This window comes from Bos indicus, chromosome X (assembly GCF_029378745.1).
Source record: "Bos indicus isolate NIAB-ARS_2022 breed Sahiwal x Tharparkar chromosome X, NIAB-ARS_B.indTharparkar_mat_pri_1.0, whole genome shotgun sequence".
NCBI classification, from domain to species: domain Eukaryota; kingdom Metazoa; phylum Chordata; class Mammalia; order Artiodactyla; family Bovidae; genus Bos; species Bos indicus.
Window position 1 is genome coordinate 7,796,988 of NC_091789.1, and position 21,017 is coordinate 7,818,004.

General features: G+C 41.3%; 1 protein-coding gene across 6 annotated transcripts in view; it reads left to right on the forward strand.

The window, feature by feature from the left end:
* Window positions 1–21,017, forward strand: part of GRIA3 (glutamate ionotropic receptor AMPA type subunit 3) — a 308,690-nt gene that overhangs the window by 208,570 nt on the left and 79,103 nt on the right. For all 6 annotated transcript variants that reach the window (XR_011565376.1, XM_019956167.2, XM_019956168.2 and 3 more), the window contains 4 exons: window positions 2,169–2,336; window positions 7,092–7,196; window positions 8,312–8,419; window positions 9,784–9,990. Coding sequence is in view for 5 of the 6 variants with exons in the window: in XM_019956167.2 (XP_019811726.1) it covers window positions 2,169–2,336; window positions 7,092–7,196; window positions 8,312–8,419; window positions 9,784–9,990 (588 nt within the window). In the remaining variant the exon portion in view is untranslated. The remainder of the gene's footprint in view (window positions 1–2,168; window positions 2,337–7,091; window positions 7,197–8,311; window positions 8,420–9,783; window positions 9,991–21,017) is intronic.

Sequence of the window (21,017 nt, forward strand, 5' to 3'; positions counted from 1 at the left end):
ACTGCTGCAGTGAACATGGGGGATGTGATATTTCTTTGAGACAGTGATTTTATTTCCTTCAGATATATGCCCAAGAGTGGAATTGCTAGATCATATGGCAGTTCTATTTTGAATTTTTTGAGGAACCTCCATATTGTTTTTCACAGTGACTAAGCCAATTTACATTCCTGTCAGCAGTGCATGAGGGTTCCCTTTTCTTCCATCCTCACCAGTGCTTACTGTTGTCTTTTTGACAACAGCCATTTTCATAGGTGTGAGGTAATATCTCCCAATGGTTTGATTTGCACTTCTTTAATGAATCAAGTCTTTTTATGGGCTAAATCTGCCCATACATCTGGGTGAGCTTATACAAACATATTTCCATATAACTGCCAATCCACTGTTTTGCCATGCTTAGATTTAGCAGGCAATAGGTAGAAGGAAACAATTCATTTAGTCAATATTTTAGGGGTATCTACAGTGTGTCAGACACTATGTTAGGCACACAAAAAAATGGACAAGAGTAAAAGTCTGAAAAGGGTACTAAAGAGTCATTTATGCCTGTTTAGAAGCTGTAGAAGTTGTACAAAAGAGAAAGAAGACAATCTCAGCTCTGGATTATCCATTGATAACTCATAATATGTATGATGCAAAATTCTCAGAATTTACTGAGAAGAACTGTTCAGGCTTATAAGCAAACCCTTCAAATAACTTAGAAAAATGGAATATTTCAATAGATGGTTACAACTTTCAGATTACTTTGACTTGCAGTACCCATTATGGGACCTTGCTCTATATCAGTCAGACAAAAAGTCTGCTTTAGAAAATGACGGACAATATTTTTGATCAGGAAATAAAGTTGTGTAGAAATTAAAATTCTGATGCTTAATTTAGTCTATATTTTATGAACATTTCTTTTGGGGGCTTTTTTTAGATACTCACACATTAGTAAGTAGAAGCTAAAAAAGTGGAAAATTAAATAGCTATTTTGGCATGGCTGGGAGAGGACTATAGAAAGATTGCTGACAATTTATGCAGTCAGCTGGGAAAAAAATCACTGCCATGTTGGCTGTATGTAGTTTGCAGATTGTTTTTTTCATGAAAGAACATATGTCCCTTGTTACTGTCATAATTGATATAAGAAAAGTAACTTGAGAAAAGTCAGAAAAGTAAGTTGATAGTTCTAAGGACGACAATGTATTCACTCACAATTGTATAGGGACATACTATATAGAGAGACAATTCCCTCTAGGGCATTTTTAGTTTCATTTTTTAAAAAAATCAAGAGTTCTATATTCTACCAGTATTTGTCACCCCTGCAAAACAGGGGCCAGCTTATTTTAATCATACTTTGTTGATTCAGTTAATGAAAAGGCATCCACCATGTCAACTGCAGATAATCAAATCCCTTGTGTTAAATGACTGGCCTCATCCTTAGTAGAGCATATCAGTACAGTTTATCCAAGGAATAGACAGTAACTGTTCTTGAAACTGTTCTTGCCTGGAAAAGGTAGCATCATGAAGCATTGCCTATGAATTGTCAACATTATCAGATTTAAAACTCAATAACAATTGTAATTTTATACCATCGAAAACCAGCTTTAGATTTCGCTACCCTCCCCCTCACCGCCTTCCCCAGGAAACAAAAACTGATTTATTGCTGGCCAGAAGTCCCAGTTCACCAGAAACATGGTCCAGACAGAAATGATTAATGTTTCCCTCCAAATTAATTTCAAGCTGTCTAACTTAGCTATTTCCATTTTCCCCTAAGTAAACACCAGATCTGAATTTTCTATTAGAAACAGCAATAACCCAACCTTGCTTTAGGATATGCTATTTCCTCTCCAATCTACATATGCCATCCTTTAACTTCCCACATATTTCACTCTCTATAAAGGACCTGGCCTTTTTAGTAGTCACTCACTCAATACAAAACACAGCATTGAGAACCAGAGAGCGATTCCCTTGAGCCATTTGATCTTAATAATCTTAACCTGTGTGCACATGAGGTAAGCTGCATCATTCTAGAATGGATCAAAGTCAGGCTTGCCCAGAGAGATCCATTGATTCAAATAATTAAGAGGGTGAGTTCATAGAACAAGAGTTGGAAATGAATGAAAATAAGGAATGAGGCGAGTTTGGAGAGCCTCATTTGTCATGATGTCTTGTTTTCCATACGTCCATTTCAGTACACTTCTGCACTGACGCACGACGCAATACTGGTCATAGCAGAAGCTTTCCGCTACCTGAGGAGGCAGCGAGTGGACGTGTCCCGGAGAGGCAGTGCTGGAGACTGCTTAGCAAACCCTGCTGTGCCCTGGAGTCAAGGAATTGATATTGAGAGAGCTCTGAAAATGGTAATGCCCACAATGGGTAATTGGGGTGGGAGTACCTTAAGTGAAAGTGAAAGTCGTTGAGTTGTGTCCAACTCTTTGCCACCCTATGGACTATAGCTCACCAGGCTCCTCTTCCTTGGAATTCTCCAGGCCAGACTACTGGAGTGGGTTGCCAGTCCATTCTCCAGGGGATCTTCCCAACCCAGGGATTGAACCCATGTCTCCTGCATTGCAGGTGGATTCTTTACCATCTGGGCCACCAGGGAAGCTGGGGGTACCTTGTAAAGACCCAAAAGGCCATCAATCCTGAGAAAAGACACCCTAAAAGGAAGAGGATCAGAGTCTATAGACTGTTCAAAGTGTACAGAAAGATAAGCATCTATATTTATTCATCAAAATCTAGGCATCTAAAACTAAAAGGTTCTTCCTTGAAGCTTAAGAAATGGTATCAGTAAATTTAAGGCAAATGAATATTTCATTCTTACTATGGCGTGGAGAGTAAATCAAGCTCAATATCCTTGAAAGTTGCAGATTAAACATGAAAATGGCTTTCCAAAAATTCAGGCTTTCCAGAAAATGACATTACTTAGGGGGACTAGGGTATTCTCTAGGAAGCTCGTATCTTCAAGGTAGACCTTACTGGCATCCTGACTTATCAGCCAATTATTATCCTGGATGGACTGTGGAATAGAGCCAGGGTGATAGTGTTTCTATTGTCAAAAAGAACCTGTAATACTATATTCTACAAGGTGAGAGGCAGGAATACGATCCCTTTTTACACCTACTTAAGAGGCTTTTCCCCAATGCCTTAGAGAAAAATCCTAAAGAAAAATACAAGGAATCAATGGCTAGACAGTCAAATAGGTCATTTGTTTTTAGTAGTTACTGGGTGGGAGAGCATTTCAGGCTTTGAGCAGTATCCTTTGAACAGATTCCATTATTCACACTAGAAGGAGCATCACCCATTCAGTGCAGCTTTCCAAGCAAAAGATCTTTCCTGAATATTTTGTGTTATGCTACATACGCCTGCTTGCATTAAAATGAGCCTTCAGCAGTACAAGACTCTCTTATTTCTCCTTTAATTATCCTGATGTTTGGAATATCCAAATCAACAAAGAGATCAACAATGATAAAAGAATTCTGTGCACAACCCAGCAACGAAGAGCCTGTAATGGCCTCATAACATACATCATTTTGTGTAGTTGGCTCTCTTACTGCTGCCTTCAATTTGCCAAGTTGGAAGCATTCAATCAAAAAGGGTTAGTAGCCCCTGTGTGTCTCTCCAAGAAAGAGATATGACTCATTCTCCCATCATGCAGATTTTTATGTCATTATGTCAGTTCTCTAACAAATGCCCTGAGTGTAGTTTTATGGAGGTAGCACTGCACAATTTTTGAAGAGCAGTTAATTAAATTCAACCTTCATAGCTGTTACAAGATTTGTATTGTCAGGTGAAACATAATGATGAGTGAAATATAAAACTCCCTCGGAGTGAATCAAAAGGAGTTTTCATCAACAAAAACCTCAAGGGGCAAGTGCCAGCATCTCCAATTGACTCCCCATTCATGACACAAATGACTCTCTACCCCCAATACAAAACTAGCTACCAGAGTGAAGGATGAAAAATGAATTTGGCAAGACAAAAATTAGATTAATCATATTATGGCACAAATTGTTTCTGAATGTCTGACTCACTGATAAAGCTCAAGCTGTAAGCCAGGTAGGTAACCTTCCTCCCCAGGCCCTCATGATCAGACACTCAGCAGGAAGGATGTTTTTCCTCTTTCCGTAGGCCAGCCTATGGCTTCAGAGGGGCTGGACAGTATCAGCTTCTTCCCAAAGTACCTGTTACCTTGTGACAAATGATTGGTTTTCAGAGGACTGCTAGAGAGGATGGCCTAAAGCACTAAAGACTTGACCATATTAAAAGAAATTCCATTTTATTTAAGTTAATTAAAAGTGAGAATGCATGATGTAAAAGCATTCCTCATTGTGACTAGCACATAGTTGTTGCTCAATCAATCATTTTCTTCCTTCAAAGAAATCTGGCAAACAAAATCATTGCCTGATAGAGGCTCTGAAAGGGCCTGTTTTAATGAATAAATAATCACACCATTCATTTAACAAATATTTACTGAGTACCAACGACTATGTATCAGGCTCCAAGTTAATATGCAAACATGAAATAATATGAGGGAACTCATATTTAAATTGCTAATATGTAAAGAAGTGCTTTTGAAAACCTTACAGCCACTTGCAGATCGGGTAACGATTATCCTTACAATCTACCAACAGTGCAAAGATTAGCCTTAGCATGGTCTACTGAAATATGTCACAATTCTAAGTCATTGAAAATTGTCCACTGGTTCAATAAGCATTTATTGAACCCTGCTTTCTCCCAGGCTCTGGATTCGTTGCCAAGAACACAGAAAAAGAATGCCTTTCCATCTTTAGATGCTCCCAGTCTAGCAGGGGAGGCGGAAATACATAGATGATTTAAATGTTATGGTGAAGTTCCACATGGAGTGCTATGGGAACCCAGAGGAGAAGCACCTAATATAGCCTGAGGTGCAGGGTGGAGAGGATTGGGAAACTGTCACTGACATTCATATCCTTAAAAATAGACTTCTCTCGGAGTGGTAGTCCAATTCGACTTGTGCTCACCAAAAGTTCTGATCAGTCTAGGCTGTTGTCCAGTTTGCAGATCATGCTCAGATAGGCTGAATCTTTAGAAATATACAATTCTTAATGAGACTGGAAGCCTTTGCTATTTTCAGCAATGAAGGATTTCCTTAATATGTTCCTCTGCCAGTGTCTCTACCCTACCTATCTCCTCTCCCAGAGTTCAATGCTCAAAATAGAGTGTAAAGAACCCTTCATGCATCACAGACCCATCCCTCATGCATACATCAGAACCATCCCTCAACAAAGAATCTTTTCTTTAGCCGGAAGCATGATGTCACCTTCTCTGCAAGCCTAAGCTGACAGTAGTGCTTAGGTTTGTTGGGTCAGTAGGACAATCGTCTTGTCTTCAGGAAGTCACATGGGGGCATTTCTCCTTCAACAGATATTCCATGGTCTCCTATAGGTGGTGAACAAGGGCCCTCCCTTTAAAAAAGGATGCTCACTACTATTTGCCATCAATTTTCTCTTCTGCTGCACAAGCCTATTACCACTTCTGACCTGCTTAACAAACAGCTTGTCATTTTTCTATAAGTGATGAAAAAGTATTCCATCCTTTCATCGTGGGAGAATAAGACAGATTCTTTTTCTCTGAAGCAAATTCCTTGACCCATACTCACCAGATGAGTAATTCAAGTGGGTAACAATAATGCCATATCTAGAGAAGGTCTTTCATCCAGTGTCCTTGAACTGTCAAAAATAGGTAAGGAAATCTCTCCACCCATTAGAGGCAGCCTCTTATTAGTTCATAATATGGGACCCAGACCAAGGAAAAATCATGCTATCCACGCCTCTGTATTTGGCATCCCAACCAGACATTCAGGCTATTCCAGCACCTCTGTTTTCTGTAGCATTCAGTACTCCTGATTCCCTCAACTTAACAAATTTCATCAGTCTACAGATTATCCCTCCATGACCTAGCTCTCCATACCTGTCTGTAGCTAGGAATAGGTTAAATAAGAGGAAAAACTCAGTCCTGTTACTATGGTAGTTGGTAAATGTGCAAACCCCTCAAGAATTAGAAACAAAACTCACTTTGATTAATAATTATTATTATTATTAATAGAGCTAACATGTATTGCAATGCTCAGCACATGCCAGACACTGATCTAAACATGACATATGGATAGCTCATTTAATCCTCCCAACAACTCAGTGGGATAGGTAGGCTTTCCCATTTTACAGATTAGTACACTGAAGTTCAAAAGCATTAAGGAACATCCCCAAGGTCATACAGTTAGTAAGTGATGAAGTTATGGTATGAATCCAGGAGATTCAGAGCCCGTGTGACTGAAATCAGCTTATGTTTGGACACTGAGAATACTAAGATAAGACAGTCACAGTCCCCAAGGAACTCACAGTCCAGAGGAACACATTATCCTAGTTAAGAATACTCCTTGGGATACTCTTTTCAGAAAAGACTGATGGTAGACATTTCAAGTCCTTGAAAAAGTAGTAGCAGATCCCTTACTGTATCATATAAGAAACTGCTTGTCAAAAGAAAAAAATCAGTATCATATATTAACACATATATGTGGAATCAAGAAAAATGATTTGGATGATCTTATTTGTGAAGCAGAAATAAAAACACAGATGTAGGGACAAATATATGGAGACCAAGGGGGAAAGGGGTGATGGTGGGGTGAATTAGGAGATTGGGATTGACATATATATACTATTGATACTATGTATAAAATAGATACCAAATGAGAACCTACTGTATGGCACAGGGACCTCTACTCAATGATCTGTGGTGAGCTATATGGGAAGGAAATGCAAAAAGAGGGGATATAAATAGATAACTGACTCACTTCGCTGTACCGCAGAAACTTATACAACATTGTAAGGCAACTATACTCTAATAAAAAAGAAATTGCCTGTTACACCACTAAGAGCTTCATTAAAAGCCATGTTTACAAAATACTAGGGAGAAAATTAAGATCTGTGCAGACCTGATCTGGTGGCTATAGCTCATTGGCTCAAGATAAATGTTCTCTAATATTCCAAGATCTGTCCATAGACCTCATTGCAAAGAACTTAGAAGGCAATATTGTGGTGCTATTTAAAAATTTTACATTTTCCCCTTTCTACCAGGTGCAAGTACAAGGAATGACTGGAAACATACAATTTGACACTTATGGACGGAGGACAAATTATACCATCGATGTGTATGAAATGAAAGTCACTGGCTCTCGGAAGGTAAGTAACCGAAACAGATATCCCAGTGAAAAATCACTCAAAAAGTGATAGCCTTCAGATGCAGGAAAATACATGTTAGGAAACACACCCAGAGCAAATTCCCACACATCCTGTTTGCCTTTCCATTCAGTGAATAGTGTAGCTACAATGCAGAGCTGTCTTGTAATCAAAGTGTTCCATCTACACATTGTAAAAGGACTATTTCCCTCTGAGGCTGGTTCTTTAAAAGTGATAGACTCAAGAGTTATTCACAGCTTCCTACAATACAGGAAGGAATTACAAATTTTTTAGCATGTTATTTAAACCAGGGGTCCCCAACCTCCAGGATCTCATGTCTGATGATCTGAGGGGGAGCTGATGTAATAATAATAGAAATAAAGTGCAGAATAAATGTAATGCACTCGAATCATCCCTAAACCATCCCCTCTCCCCCGGCTCCATGGAAAAATTGTCTTTCATGAAACCAGTCTCTGGTACCAAAAAGGTTGGGGACCGCTACCTTAAACAGAAGCTGCCAAGATACACATGCTTTTAGCAAAAGAATTAGAAAGTAGGTAATCTCTCCATTTTGCCAACTCACCTACCAAAAGGACTGTGGACAAAGTACCTTTCTCTACAGCTAAATTTCATAATAACCACTTTGCTTCTGTCATACTAATAGTCACGAGGTGGGAATTTAGTAGTCACTTGATAAAACCTTAGAATATAAAATATCTGGTACCACTTCTACAGGATACTCCACTGGTGGTTTCTCACCCCACCCTATCCCCCACACTCCAGATTCCCTACAGTCCTAAGGAAAGGATTCTTCTGCTATCTGAGTTTAAAGAATCAAAAAGCCTGATCATTCTACAGTAGGCTAACTCATTTTACCAAATATCAGTAAAAGCAAAGCAGGGATGGGAAGCCCCAGGATGAAGGAACTAGCAGCACACTTGTGTGTGTGTCAGTGTTGTGGTCCTGGTAGGGGTGGCAAGACAAAGGGAGAGAGGACCTCAATCCTTGGAAAGCTCGAGCAACTGAAAAAAACTTTCATTCCACAAGAGCACTTGAATTTCAGGCAGCACTTTTTGAGTGAAAAATAGGCAACCAGGTCAAATGTCTGCTCTTTCCAGGCTGGCTACTGGAATGAGTACGAAAGGTTTGTGCCTTTCTCGGATCAGCAGATCAGCAATGACAGTGCATCTGCAGAGAACCGGACCATAGTCGTCACTACCATTCTGGTAAGTATAGAGGACTAGGTGGGCTTTCTGTTGAAAAGCAATATTCAGCCAGGAGGAAAGACCTCAAGTTCAAATAGTCAAAGTTTCAAATAGAAACTTTCAACATGTCAACTGAGGAACCTTTTGAAATATCTTGCCATGATGATGAAAGAATGTCATTTTTAAAAAAAGAATAGGGAATTTGCAACAGTCTTAGATGTCATTATCCTCTTAAACAAGGGCTTCCTAGGTGGCTCAGTGGTAAAGAATCTGCCTGCCAATGCAGGGCGCTCGAGTTTGATTCCTGGGTTGGGGAAATCCCCTGGAGAAGGAAATGGCAACCCACTCCAGTATTCTTTCCTGGGAAATCCTATGGACCGAGGAACCTGGTGGGCTGCAGTCCATAGAGTTACAAAGAGTCAGATATGACTTAGCAACTGAACAATAATAATCCTCTTAAACACCCTGTACCATGGACTGATGCTTCATCTAGACCTGAAATGGAATACTTCATTGTAAGGGAGACAAAAGGAAAGAGTAGGTCAGAGCTCTAATATTAGGCTTCTCACTAACCTGAGTTTAACGGTACAAATCGCAACTTCTCTGAGCCTCAAGTTGTATTATTTTTTAACTTGTGGAATAGGCATAACAATGGTCTCCTACTCATGTCATAAGATGTTTCAAGGCAATATTCACCGTGTAAAGCTTTTCTGAAAAATCTAAAGCACTATTGAGATATGAAATAATATTTTCATTTATTTTGAAATGTTTTTCTAAAAATGTTTCATTTCTGAATGAAGTCCAAACCCAGGTTAAAAATGACTGTTCCACTAGGTCTGAAATTGTGATTAACTGAATGGAGATTCAGCTAAAGTTTACCTTTCGTTTAAATATACAAATCAAATACTCACTTTGGGCTAGGTACTATACTAGGCCCTGAGGATATAAAAATGAACAAGCTACAGACCCTGACCTCACAAAGATCACAGTGCTTCCCTAGGGCTTGCCAGGGCTGGCTGCAGTTCTGACATGGTAAATCCCAAGAAATCAAAGGCAGTTCACCTTCATGTAACTGTGGGAAATACCTCTGTCCAATTTGACTAAATCAAAGACTCTCTAGGTGGAAACTGATTTTTCTCTCAAACCCTCAAAAAGGATTTAAATCCTTTCTACTTCTTTAAATCATTGATTAAGGACTCCAAGGAATATGTGCCCCCATGAACAGTCGATCGAGGCTCTTCTGCTTACTAAGCAAACATTTTTAAAAGCTCTCTTAACACACCAAACCTCATTAGCCACAGGGAAACAAGACTTCATTATTACATTTATTATCTCTTAGAAAAATGTATAGGAGTAACCCATTGATCTTTCTTCTGGTCCCAAAGGAATCACCATATGTAATGTATAAGAAGAACCATGAGCAACTGGAAGGAAATGAGCGATATGAAGGCTATTGTGTAGATTTAGCCTATGAAATAGCCAAACATGTAAGGATCAAATACAAATTGTCCATTGTCGGTGACGGGAAATACGGTGCAAGGGATCCGGAGACTAAGATATGGAATGGCATGGTTGGGGAACTCGTCTATGGGGTAAGTTTTTTCCACTTTGGTTTCATTTACTTCTATGCCTTCCAACTAACCAAGATAGATGAAATTTAATTTTTAAGTACAATGCTTATCCAATTGTATCATCTTCATATGGCCTGTACACAAAACATTTCATTCTACAGTTGAATTCTGTAAAGGTAGCTTATCAATAGCATCCTTTGGGTGACAGGTTTATTTTACTAAAAGGAAAGAGGAATTGGGGAACTTTATTTTGCAATATTAAGTACAGCCTTCCCTCTACTGAAAATCTGTTCCTTGTGTGTTTCCTGTATTAGGCAGCAGACTCACCACCCACTTAGTTGCCTAAACAAGCAGATCATCTTTCCTCATTACTCCCCTCATATCCAGCCAGTCACCATGTCCTTTCTTTTCTACTGGTCTGGCTCTCAAATCCAGATACACTTCCCAGTCCCATCATCATCATCTTAGTAATGGTTCTTACGATTTGACAGTCTTTACTTGGCTTGCCTGCCTCTGCTCTTACCCTGGCCAATCAAATCTGCATTATTGTGACTTCTCACTTTAGAAATCAGGAGAAAATTCAAATTCCTTAGCATAGCAAAGAAGGCACTTTGTCTTCTGGCCCCCACCTACCTCTCTGGCTTCATCTGGGCCTCTTCCTCCTTCACACTCAGCTATAGCAAACTATGCATTGTTCCCTGAAGGCAGGCCTGGGAGTACCTTCACCTCTCCTCAGCTGGCTACTGCCACCTCCAGTTCTTCAGAATTCAGAGATGTCAACTCTTTCAGGAAGCCTTCCCTAATCCCACTTACCCATCTGCAGTATGGTTAGCTGCCCCTGCTTTTTGCTTCTTTATAGTACTGGGCTTCGCAGGTGACGCTAGTGGTTTTACCAGCCTGCTTATGCAGGAGACAGTAGAGACGGGAGTTTGAGTCCTGGGTTGGGAAGATCCCCTGGAGGCGGGCACAGCAACCCACTCCAGTATTCTTGTCTGGAGAATCCCATAGATGGAGGAGCCTGGCAGGCTATACAGTCCATAGGGTCACAAAGAGTCAGACACAACCGAAGCAACTTAGAACACGTAGAACTTTTGAATCTGTATTATGAGTTCAGCTGTCCCAACTAGACTATGAACTCCTTGAAGACAGAAGCCATATCTGGTTCATTTCAATATCCCATGGCCTGACACATAATGGAAATCCAATGAATATGTTATGAATGAATTCATGAATGAACAAAATGGCTCTGGCAAGGGCTTGCCCATGGGTGAAGTACAGAAGAATTATACTGTTAGGGCTTTTTAAAGGAGGTGCAGTAGTATTTTCAGAGTTTCTCAGGGGCTTAACTTGAAAAGGTCTCTGATTGGGAATGACAGATCTTGGGCCATGCAGTGAGGCATATGGAAACAAGTAAAACTGGGCATCCAGAACCACCCACTGGATGACCTAGTCACTAGAAAACTAAGCCAAGTGCTGCCAGAGGTTTAGTTCTAATAGACAATTATTACTTGCAATGACCAGTCCCTGTCTAGACAACAGGTTAGGGGAAGCAGAGGAATTTAGGGGGTAGACATTTGAGAAGAATCTGGCAAGAAGCAAATGTCCAAGTGAGCTATTGAACTGAGGTTTAGGATAAGGACTCCAGCACTAGAGACAGAAATCAGCAACAATAATAAGGTGTAGCTCTCCAATTGGAAGATAGTACTGGGGTCACCAAATAAGTTTTTGGAACTGGTCCTCAGGAACAAGCACAAAGGCGGAAGCTCGTTTCTAAAAATAAGGGCCCGAAAAGGGAATTAAGGCTTAAAACGAGATTGGACCTCAAGCAACAAAACTAGGGCACCATCCTCAAGTCAGACTAGCTGCAAGGCAATTTGAACCTTAGTCCCCCCACCCAAGCTGGGAGGACTGGAGCCAATTGTCTCTGGTCTTGGATCCAGGCTGTTCCTGGGAACTGGGGCAGGGCCGAACTGCAGATAAGATGCAAGTGAATCCAATTATGAGAAAGAAGAACTTCTAAGGCCTACAAGGAAGCACAGAGCACTCATTAGGCTTCCTGAAGACCCTGAGAAGGAAGCCCTGAACCATCTCTTCTTACTTTACAAGTTGGTGATCAAGTCTTCTGTTTCTCATCTGCCCTAATCTGCCCAACACTCAGGCTTCAAGAGGACCTGTCTTGCTCACACCTCTCCCCTGCTACTTAGCATATTACCTGGTACATAGAGATGCTCAGTTTTTGCTTTAATGAATCACTGCCTGGCATGTAATAATGCCCAGTCAATATTCACTAAATGGAGTCTATGGTGAGAGGTAAACCTATAACAGTTTTCTTATTATTATCAGCTACCATTTGTTGCATATTTACTGACCACCAAACATTGTGCCAAATGCTTTACAAGCATTATGTAACTTAACCCTCAAAATATTATTGACATCATTCTACAGATGAAACAAATTGAAGCCAAGACCAAACAGCTTGTACTGACACAGTGATTTGAACCAAGTTCTCTGACTATGAAGTTTGTGTTAAGCATCACCCTCTACTGCCTAACAGTCAACATGTTGCAGACTCATCCCATCCTAAAACATAGTTGAAAGGTATTGCAAAGGCCCTTGATTCCTTAGCCAGTCTCAGTGGGGAGAGTGTTTGGCCACAGAAGCCTGGCAAGGAATTTACAGTCTGTTTCTACTAGGGCAGAGTAACTGGCATGGACTCTACCAGCCCATCAGGGCTCCATTGCCAGAGCTCTCTACTGTCTCAATAGAAAGCCTGTCCAGCATTGTAAATAGCTCAGTGCCCTCCTGGCATTGTCCAGGACGTTTAACACAGCGATGTGGAGCAAGGCTGATTTCCTGACATTGTTCAAAGACCAGTTTTTTCTGTGCATTTTGGTTTCTCCTCAGACATGTACTCTCTACTGTACCCATTTAATCTCCACATTCTCTTCCTCTTTCCAATTTGTGTATGTGTGAGTGAGGAAGCTTGAGAATTAGTGAGTCCCTTATTGGTTTAGTAATTCAGGAACGAGCTCTCGACTGCTGACTAGGTAAAAATTCTCCTGGAGGAGCCTACCCATTTTTTTTTTTTTTTTTTCATCTAGCGCTCTCTACTCAAGATAAAAGCAAGAGCCAGGGAAGGCTCTTAAGAAATGTCTTCCTCCATCTCCTAACCTAGAACAAGTGTCTGGTGCTTCCTGGGATTATAACACAAGGTGATTCCCAGGAACTGACTGTACACCAACCTGTATATGAGTGGACTGCCAAGTTCCACTTTCCTCGAAGTCGTGTGGCTGTGAAAAATGGATGTAGTTCTCGTGCGTAGAGTGAGAGCTGTCAGTGAGAGAGGGTGACCTAAGCTGAGTATGTCTTCCCCTTCATTTAGAAGTTTTCATCTTTCAGCCTTGAGAACTTTACAGCTTCTTGATCAATGATAGAAATGGAGAAAAGTGAAAACACGCACCCATTTCTGGCAGGCCTTGTCTCTTACAGTTTGTAAGTTGCTTAAGAAAAAGAATGACAGAAACATACATACCCCTCCTCGGTGACTTCCCTAAGTGCTTAATAAGCAAAAGGATGGAGGACATGAAAGTATTCCTTGAAATAACACAAAACTACACAGATAGACACTGCTTTATCTTTAGGGCATTTTCTCTTAGACTTTTAGTATGTACAAACAGATCAGAGTAGGAAAAAAATGAAGAAAGGCGAAATGAAAAAAAAGCTTTGTAAAGGAGATTTCAGTATCTGCCACGAAGCCTCAAGAAAGAGTCAAAATGAATTAAACTTGTTAAAGAAGAAAGAGGCCAATCAGCCTCTTTCGGATCTTTTCAGATGAGTCTTAAATGGTTTTTTTCCCACTTTAAAGAAAATCAAGTCAAGGTTGATGTTTGGGCCACCCTGTATCGCTAAGAAGGCTATTTTTGAAACAAGCGTCAGTAGGACACAATGTGCCCGCATTATATAAGCTCTTCAGAACATTATGGACTTGAAACTCTCCTCCTGCTTTTAGAAGTTTTGATTTTGAGCTGGATGTCTGTAACATCGCCACATGGCAATTGTCCCCAGCTCAATTGTGGCCTATAGACTGCAAGTTTGCAGGGCTCCCAAATATCATGTGTTGCTATCAGGGCTCTTAGATATCCTTTAGCCTTCTTTCTCATTCATTTTACACAGAAATGTGAACACCAACCAGGACTGAACATGAGAACTGCCCATTGGATAAACCAGGAAACCAAGGCCTGATATAGGACAGGAATGAAAGTAATAGTAGGGATTGTGATAAGGTCACAAAACCACACAGCATGGCAGAGCTTAGACTATAACTCAGCTTTCATGACTTGTGGTCCAGTGCTCTGTCCACTGAGTCATATTGGCTCAGTTTACTAAGGGTGTCTGCTTACAGCAAGATAATCCTACCTGCCTTCAAGGGGCTTACAATCTAGTTGGATTATGAGCTTTTCCATCTGAGATACTCATCCTGTTTATCTGTAGCCACCAAGATAATGTAATACACACCTCTACTTATCACTTGAAATATTTGAAAATCCAGGTAGGCAGCTGAGGGTTTCTGCCCTTTGAGAGGAGACATGCTCTAATACAAAAAGAGTCAGGACAAGGGCTGGAAGGAAACTGAGGTCCTAACTGACAAAATGACACATCCCAATGGGCAGCTGCCATGTTCCTTATGTTCCCAGCATTTAAAAACTAAGGAAAGGAAAGGCCAGACAAAATATTGCTCATATTGGCACCTCTGGTTTACAAGAAGCAGAGAGAGCTTGGGGATGGAGATGGAGTGGAGGACAGGTGATTCCAGGTCACTTCCCCCTGAATATCATCAGACTCCTTCACCCTCCCAGGACGAATGGCAATTTTATAGATGCTGTTCACACTGACATTTCTCTCCCTAGGAGAAATTATCTCTGAGGTTGTCACTATCCTAAGATAGATTCATTTTCCATTAAGAAAGACAGAAAGTCAATCTGTCCTTCCAGCTAAAAGGCAGAGAAGCAAGGGTGAAGTAACAGATGCCAAATATTCTCTTCTGTTCTTCAGGTGATTACACCAGGCTTTGGCAGGAGGGCTGATGGTTTGATCAAAGCACCCCTCTCCTTCAAATGAGGCCTGTGAACTCGAGGAAGGAGCACTAATGATACATGGAAGTCTGCCATTCTGCGCAGGCAGGGTGGGGAAATATTTCCAACCAAATTCAGCCTCACGTGGCCTTTACCCAGCTCCAGGGACACTCCTTTATCTTCACTTTGTTTTTAACCCTCTGAGCTCCCCAAGGACAAGGAGCCCTAACCAAGAGATCCAGACTGGGACATCTGTTCTGGATAAAGAAACGAGGAGATCCTGTTGTGACCCTGCTTTTTGCTGCAGAGATTTAAATAGACCTCATCCTTTTCTCCAGATCCCAACAACTGCAGACAGTAAATATCCCATAGAGTACAGTCAATAAAGCCGTTTCAGTCCTGGCCCCCAACAGGGAGCAATTATATTCCTATTGTCTAGCTTGATTCTGTCCCCTTCCTTTCTCTGACACATTTAAACTTTCCAAACAACCTGTCTGCCAAAGGCTACTAGAACCCTACAGCTGATACAGGGATGAGGGGCCAGGTCACGTCTGCCTCTTCTCTCAGTGATGTATAATATCTTATACACTACACGCCAATGCATTGCCTACCCTCCACCTCGCATCTCACTCCCCTCCTTGCTTTCAGCAAATGCTTTAAAAGCTGACAAGCTCCTGCTTATGCGTAGTCTCCAGGTGTGTCACAAGTTTTGTATCAGATCTTCGGATGATTAAGCTATAACATAAGCCTTTCAGCTCAAAAAAAAAAAAAATGTTTTAAATGACATTTAAACCAAGTGTCATTTCTGTCTTCAACCTGTTAGACTCTTAAATGCATCACCTGCCATATGCATATGAGTTTGTTGGGTTTTAAGTTTTATGAAATTTATAACTTTGGCAACCCACCTATGAAAAGGATTATAAATCCCCTCAAGCTAAATCCCCTCCAATAATGCAGTTGCTCTGGGTTTGCCACTGGTGAGTAAAAAAAAAAAATCAAACCTAATTTGGTGTGTTTACTGAGCCCACACAGCTACTCTTAAGCTGCTTGATTAAAATCCTTTAAGTAGCCAAGACACAAGCAAACTCTTACTCTGAGCCCTTTCCATTGGCTGGTTTTTGTCCATCAGCCGGAACTCTCTCGCACCACCTACTTACCCACCTAGGTTTCTGAAAATGGCCTGCTGACTGCCGTTACTAGCACAGGCAGAGGTTTGAGGACAAAAGGATGCTGGACTGATTCAGGACACCCCAAGTGAGGTATTGGGGTGGACAAAAAGTCTGTACTTTCGTAAGTTCTTACGGGAAACCTGAACTTTTTTGGCTAACTCAATACTTCACTACTGCGTCCAAATTTCAAGGGCTCCTAGCCCCATGGAGAATTCTTAACACTCTCCCAGTCACAGCTGGCTTTCCTAAGGAACAGAGACCAGGAAAGGAATGCTATTCAGAGAGTTGCCTTTTTCACTTTTTCATTCATGCTGCTGCTGCTGCTGCTGCTGCTGCTGCGTCACTTTAGTCGTGTCTGACTCTGTGTGACCCCAGAGACGGCAGCCCACCAGGCTCCTCTGTCCCTGGGATTCTCCAGGCAAGAACACTGGAGTGGGTTGCTATTTCCTTCTCCAATGCATGAAAGTGAAAAGCGAAAGTGAAGTCGCTCAGTCGTGTCTGACTCTTAGCGATCCCATGGACTGCAGCCTACCAGGCTCCTCTGTCCATGGGATTTTCCAGGCAAGAGTACTGGAGTGGGGTGCCACTGCCTTCTCCGATAGCCTCCTAAATCTTTAAGTTGCCTTGAAAATGGCCTTGCCACTCATGTGCATGTCCCAGGAGAGCTGAATGGGTCTTTTCTGACACTAGTTGGTTACCTGCTTCTCCCCATTTCCTGTAATCAGCATGTTGATTGCTCCACAGTCATGCCAAGCAGGCCTGGAGCTCTGAAACAAACAGCCATCACAAGAGTCTCTTCATATGGAGTAAGGGAGACAGGGGTCAAGGGCTTCTGCAGGGCTGGCCATGAGTTGATGTGATGGTCCTGCTGCTGAGTTGTTCTCACCAAGCATACAAGACATGGGAGGGTTTGCTGGGTCTCCCGCCAAGTAGGTTGTCCTGAGGCTTGATCAGCAGCTCCCTTCTCCTCCACTGGTTAAGCTTTCTTCCACATACTTTGCTTGCCCTTTGTCTATTACTATTTCTGCCTGTAAAGGTCTTTTCCTTTAATATTTATTTACTTTTTTGGCTGTGTTGAGTCTTAGTTGTGGCATGCAGGATCTTCACTGTGGTGCATGGGCTTCTCCCCAGAGCATGAGGCCTCAGTAGTCACATCACATGGGCTTAGCTGCCCCTTCACGTGTGAGATCTTACTTCCCCAACCAGAAATCAAACCCACATCCCCTGCATTAGAAGGCTGATTCTTAACCACTGGACCACTACGGAAGTCCCTGGATAGGTCTTTTTTAAGGTTCAGCATGGTTAATCCTCATTTTGAAGCCACGTTGTCCACATCAGTGAGACTTAACTGAGCACAGATTTAATACTGTTCTTTGTTGAAGAAGCATCCTCAAAAAGCAAACAAACTCTGCTACCTCTGAAAAGGCTCCTTAGAAAGAAACAATTCAGTAAAGGTAGAAAAGCCAGGCTGAAGAAAAAAGGCAAGTGCCTGAGGGATGCAGTTTCTTCCTGTGGTCTCATGTGACTTCAAAAGTGTGTGTGTGTTTCCTCAGTCATGTCTGGCTCTTTGAGACCACATGGACTATAGTGAGCCAGGCTCCTCTCTCTGTCCATGAGATTTCCCAGGCAAGAATACTGGAGTGGGTTGCCATATCTTTCTCCAGGGGATCTTCCCCACCAAGGGATCGAACCCACGTCAACTTCAAAAGTACTTCAAACAAAAAATTACTTTCTTTAGGAAACTGTTCTCTCTGATGCATGTTCCTGGGAGCCAGACAAGAAGCCCCACTTTCTCTAGCCTCATCTTGTTGGCATTTAGCTGTGCTTATCATCTAGTGGGTGTTTCAGTTACTGAGTTAGGTTTTTTTCTCTTAAAGGGTGACAAGATTCTCAAAATCCTTTCTTGACCTGCTTGAAAAACAACGCAATTCCTCTACTTTCAATCCAGAGTGATTTTCTCACAAAAATGTCCCTTAGTTCTTCCTTCCAAAACAAACAAACAAAAAAAAGGCCATTTCTCTTAGAACTACCCAGGATTTTGACTTTAAAAATCAAAAACTAGTTAAATGAAGTAATTAAGTCAAATGAGACCAAATAGGATATGATACTAGTGGGGCATTTGCATGTTCTTAGCAGGAGGTAGAAATACATTGGCAGGAATAGAAGGTGGTTTTAGCTGTAAATTCTCTTGGCATGAGAAAGCTCTTTTCAGGCCAAAAATTCCCAGTAGCTTTCTGGCCAATACTATCCTCTTCAGTTGCTTTTGTTTCTATGACTAGTTTGGCCCCAGGCAGAAAGAGTGAAATAGACAAAAATCTGTGTTTGGCTCTCCTCCAGTTAGAAATGTGGAACTGGTGATTCAGGAGTTAGCTGCAATGAGGGATGAGTTGAAGCCATGGGCAATTATACTGAAGGAAGAAAGGGAAGAACAGAATGTTAAAAGAGTCTGCTTATTCCACAAACCTTCATTAATTATCTCCCAAACCAGGGCCTATGATAGACTCTGGGGGTACAAAGGTACACCTTGACTGAGAGCAGAACTAGGAAGAAAAGACAGAAAATGAATTTTCAGAAAGGTAGGAGGAGAACTCATAGTCTTCAGTATCAGAGTCAAGAGGGTCAACAGTGCCGAAGGCCAGTGGTGTCATATGAATCATTTGCAGAAAGGTCTTTGAGTTTGATTATCAAGTATATAGTTCAAGAGGCAATTTCACTAAATTGGAGGGCTGGGGGGCAGTAGAAGTTCAAGCACAGGTGTTTAATACAGGAAACTGTGTTAAAATCAAGAGATAGTAAAGGTGACTTTTTCAAGAAGTTTGGTGGCAATAGGGAGTGATGTCATATGGTTAAAAGGGAAATAGGATCAAAATAAGTGGGTTTTGTTTCCTTTTATTTTTGGTCATTAAACAGAATTACCTGAGTATGAGGTAATCATTAAGTGAATAGGATCTGTCAATGGTTGTCAAATTACGGCAAGCGTTAGGATCACCTGGAGGGCCACCTGAGGCCCCACCCAGGTCTCTTGTGTCATAAACATGGGGTGGGGCCTGAGAATTGTATATCTACCAAATTTCCAGGTAACTCAGATGCACCTAGTCAGGGAATCAAACATTGAAAACCACCGGAATAGATTGAGAAGGAAAAAATAGTAAAAGAATAAACAGAGCTGAGTTTTAAGAGAGAGAAAAGTATGAGATGCAAGGAAGAAGTTGATTAAATCTTAGAAAGAAAGTTTATTTCTTGTGTGATGGGGACAACAGAAGGGATGGAAAAAGATACAACAAGAGGTCCAGGAGGAGAAGAAAGACACTGAGATGATAGAACTTATATCAGATGGCTTCCATCTTCTCCGTAAAGGAAGAGGCAAGATCATCTACAGAGAGGGCAGCACTGGTAAGGATTAGGGACTGGGAAATGTGTGGAAGAAGCATCATTCACAGACTTAAAGAATCACCATTACAGTGATAGATGATGGATTTAAGTTTAGAAATGTTGAGTTTGAGGTGGTACGCAGCCGTCAAGATTAGTTTGGTCAGCAGGCTATTGGCTTTAGTGAATGCATACATTCTGCAGCAGGTTTTGTCTGTCTTGCTTACTGCTTCACCCCTAGCGCCAGGAATAGTGTTTGGTACAGAACAGGCACTCAGATGCACTGGAATGAACCCAAGAGTCACTGGCTGAGGTTGATTATTGTATGTAAGTTAACATATAATACAAATCTGCAAGTATCTCTGGAATTAGAATATTGTGGTGGTTAAAAGAGTGAGTTGTGGCATCTGAAGACCAGAGTTCAATCCCAGCTTCTGAATGCCTCACTTCCTCCTTCTCTAACATGGGAAGGATCTTGTACCAACCTCAAGGCTGCTACGAGAATTAAATATGCATAAGGGGCTTAGCACAGTGCCTCACACAGAGTAAACACTGAACCCATGTTAGCTGGCTGTTTATTACTGACTTTCCCCTTCAATTAATTAAGAAGAGTTTCTTAATCAGTTTGAGTCACCATGTGTACATCACAGCAGTAAAACATCATTTTTTAAAAGATACACCCTGTCTCAGATTTCATCCTTCATCCCCTAAAGGTAGGGATATTAAGGCATAACTATTTAACATAGAAAAAATTATCATCAAAATTGGTATTTTCACTTTATACCTGATATACCAGTCAAAGCCTTTTCTTAGTTAGAAGCATTTTTCTACCTATGCATTTTAAGGCCTGGCTCCAGACTAAAACAGAGAAGGCAGTGGCACCCCACTCCAGTACTCTTGCCTGGCAAACCCCATGGACGGAGGAGCCTGGTAGCCTGCAGTCCATGGGGTCGCTAAGAGTCGGACACGACTGAGCAACTTCACTTTCACTTTTCACTTTCATGCACTGGAGAAGGAAATGGCAACCCACTCCAGTGTTCTTACCTGGAGAATCCCAGGGACGGGGGAGCCTGGTGGGCTGCCGTCTATGGGGTCACACAGAGTCGGACACGACTGAAGCGACTTAGCAGCAGCAGCAGCCAGGCTAAAACCTACTACTGACGTAAAGGAACTATGGTGGAAGACTTAGTGTAAAAGTTCTTAGTGCCTGTTTTCATGGGACTAATATAAAAACATTGTCTGCCTTTGCCTGAGCTAATTATGCAGTGTGCTCCTGACACATTTATTTTATTGCTCCAGTACATGTGAGTACTACACTGATATTTATCACTAGAAATGATGACTTACTCTATAAATTAATATGTATTCTAATAACTGCTCTGCCCATGCAGAATTCTTTCGTGTTTACATATTTCATAGTCAATAATCAACAGCTTAT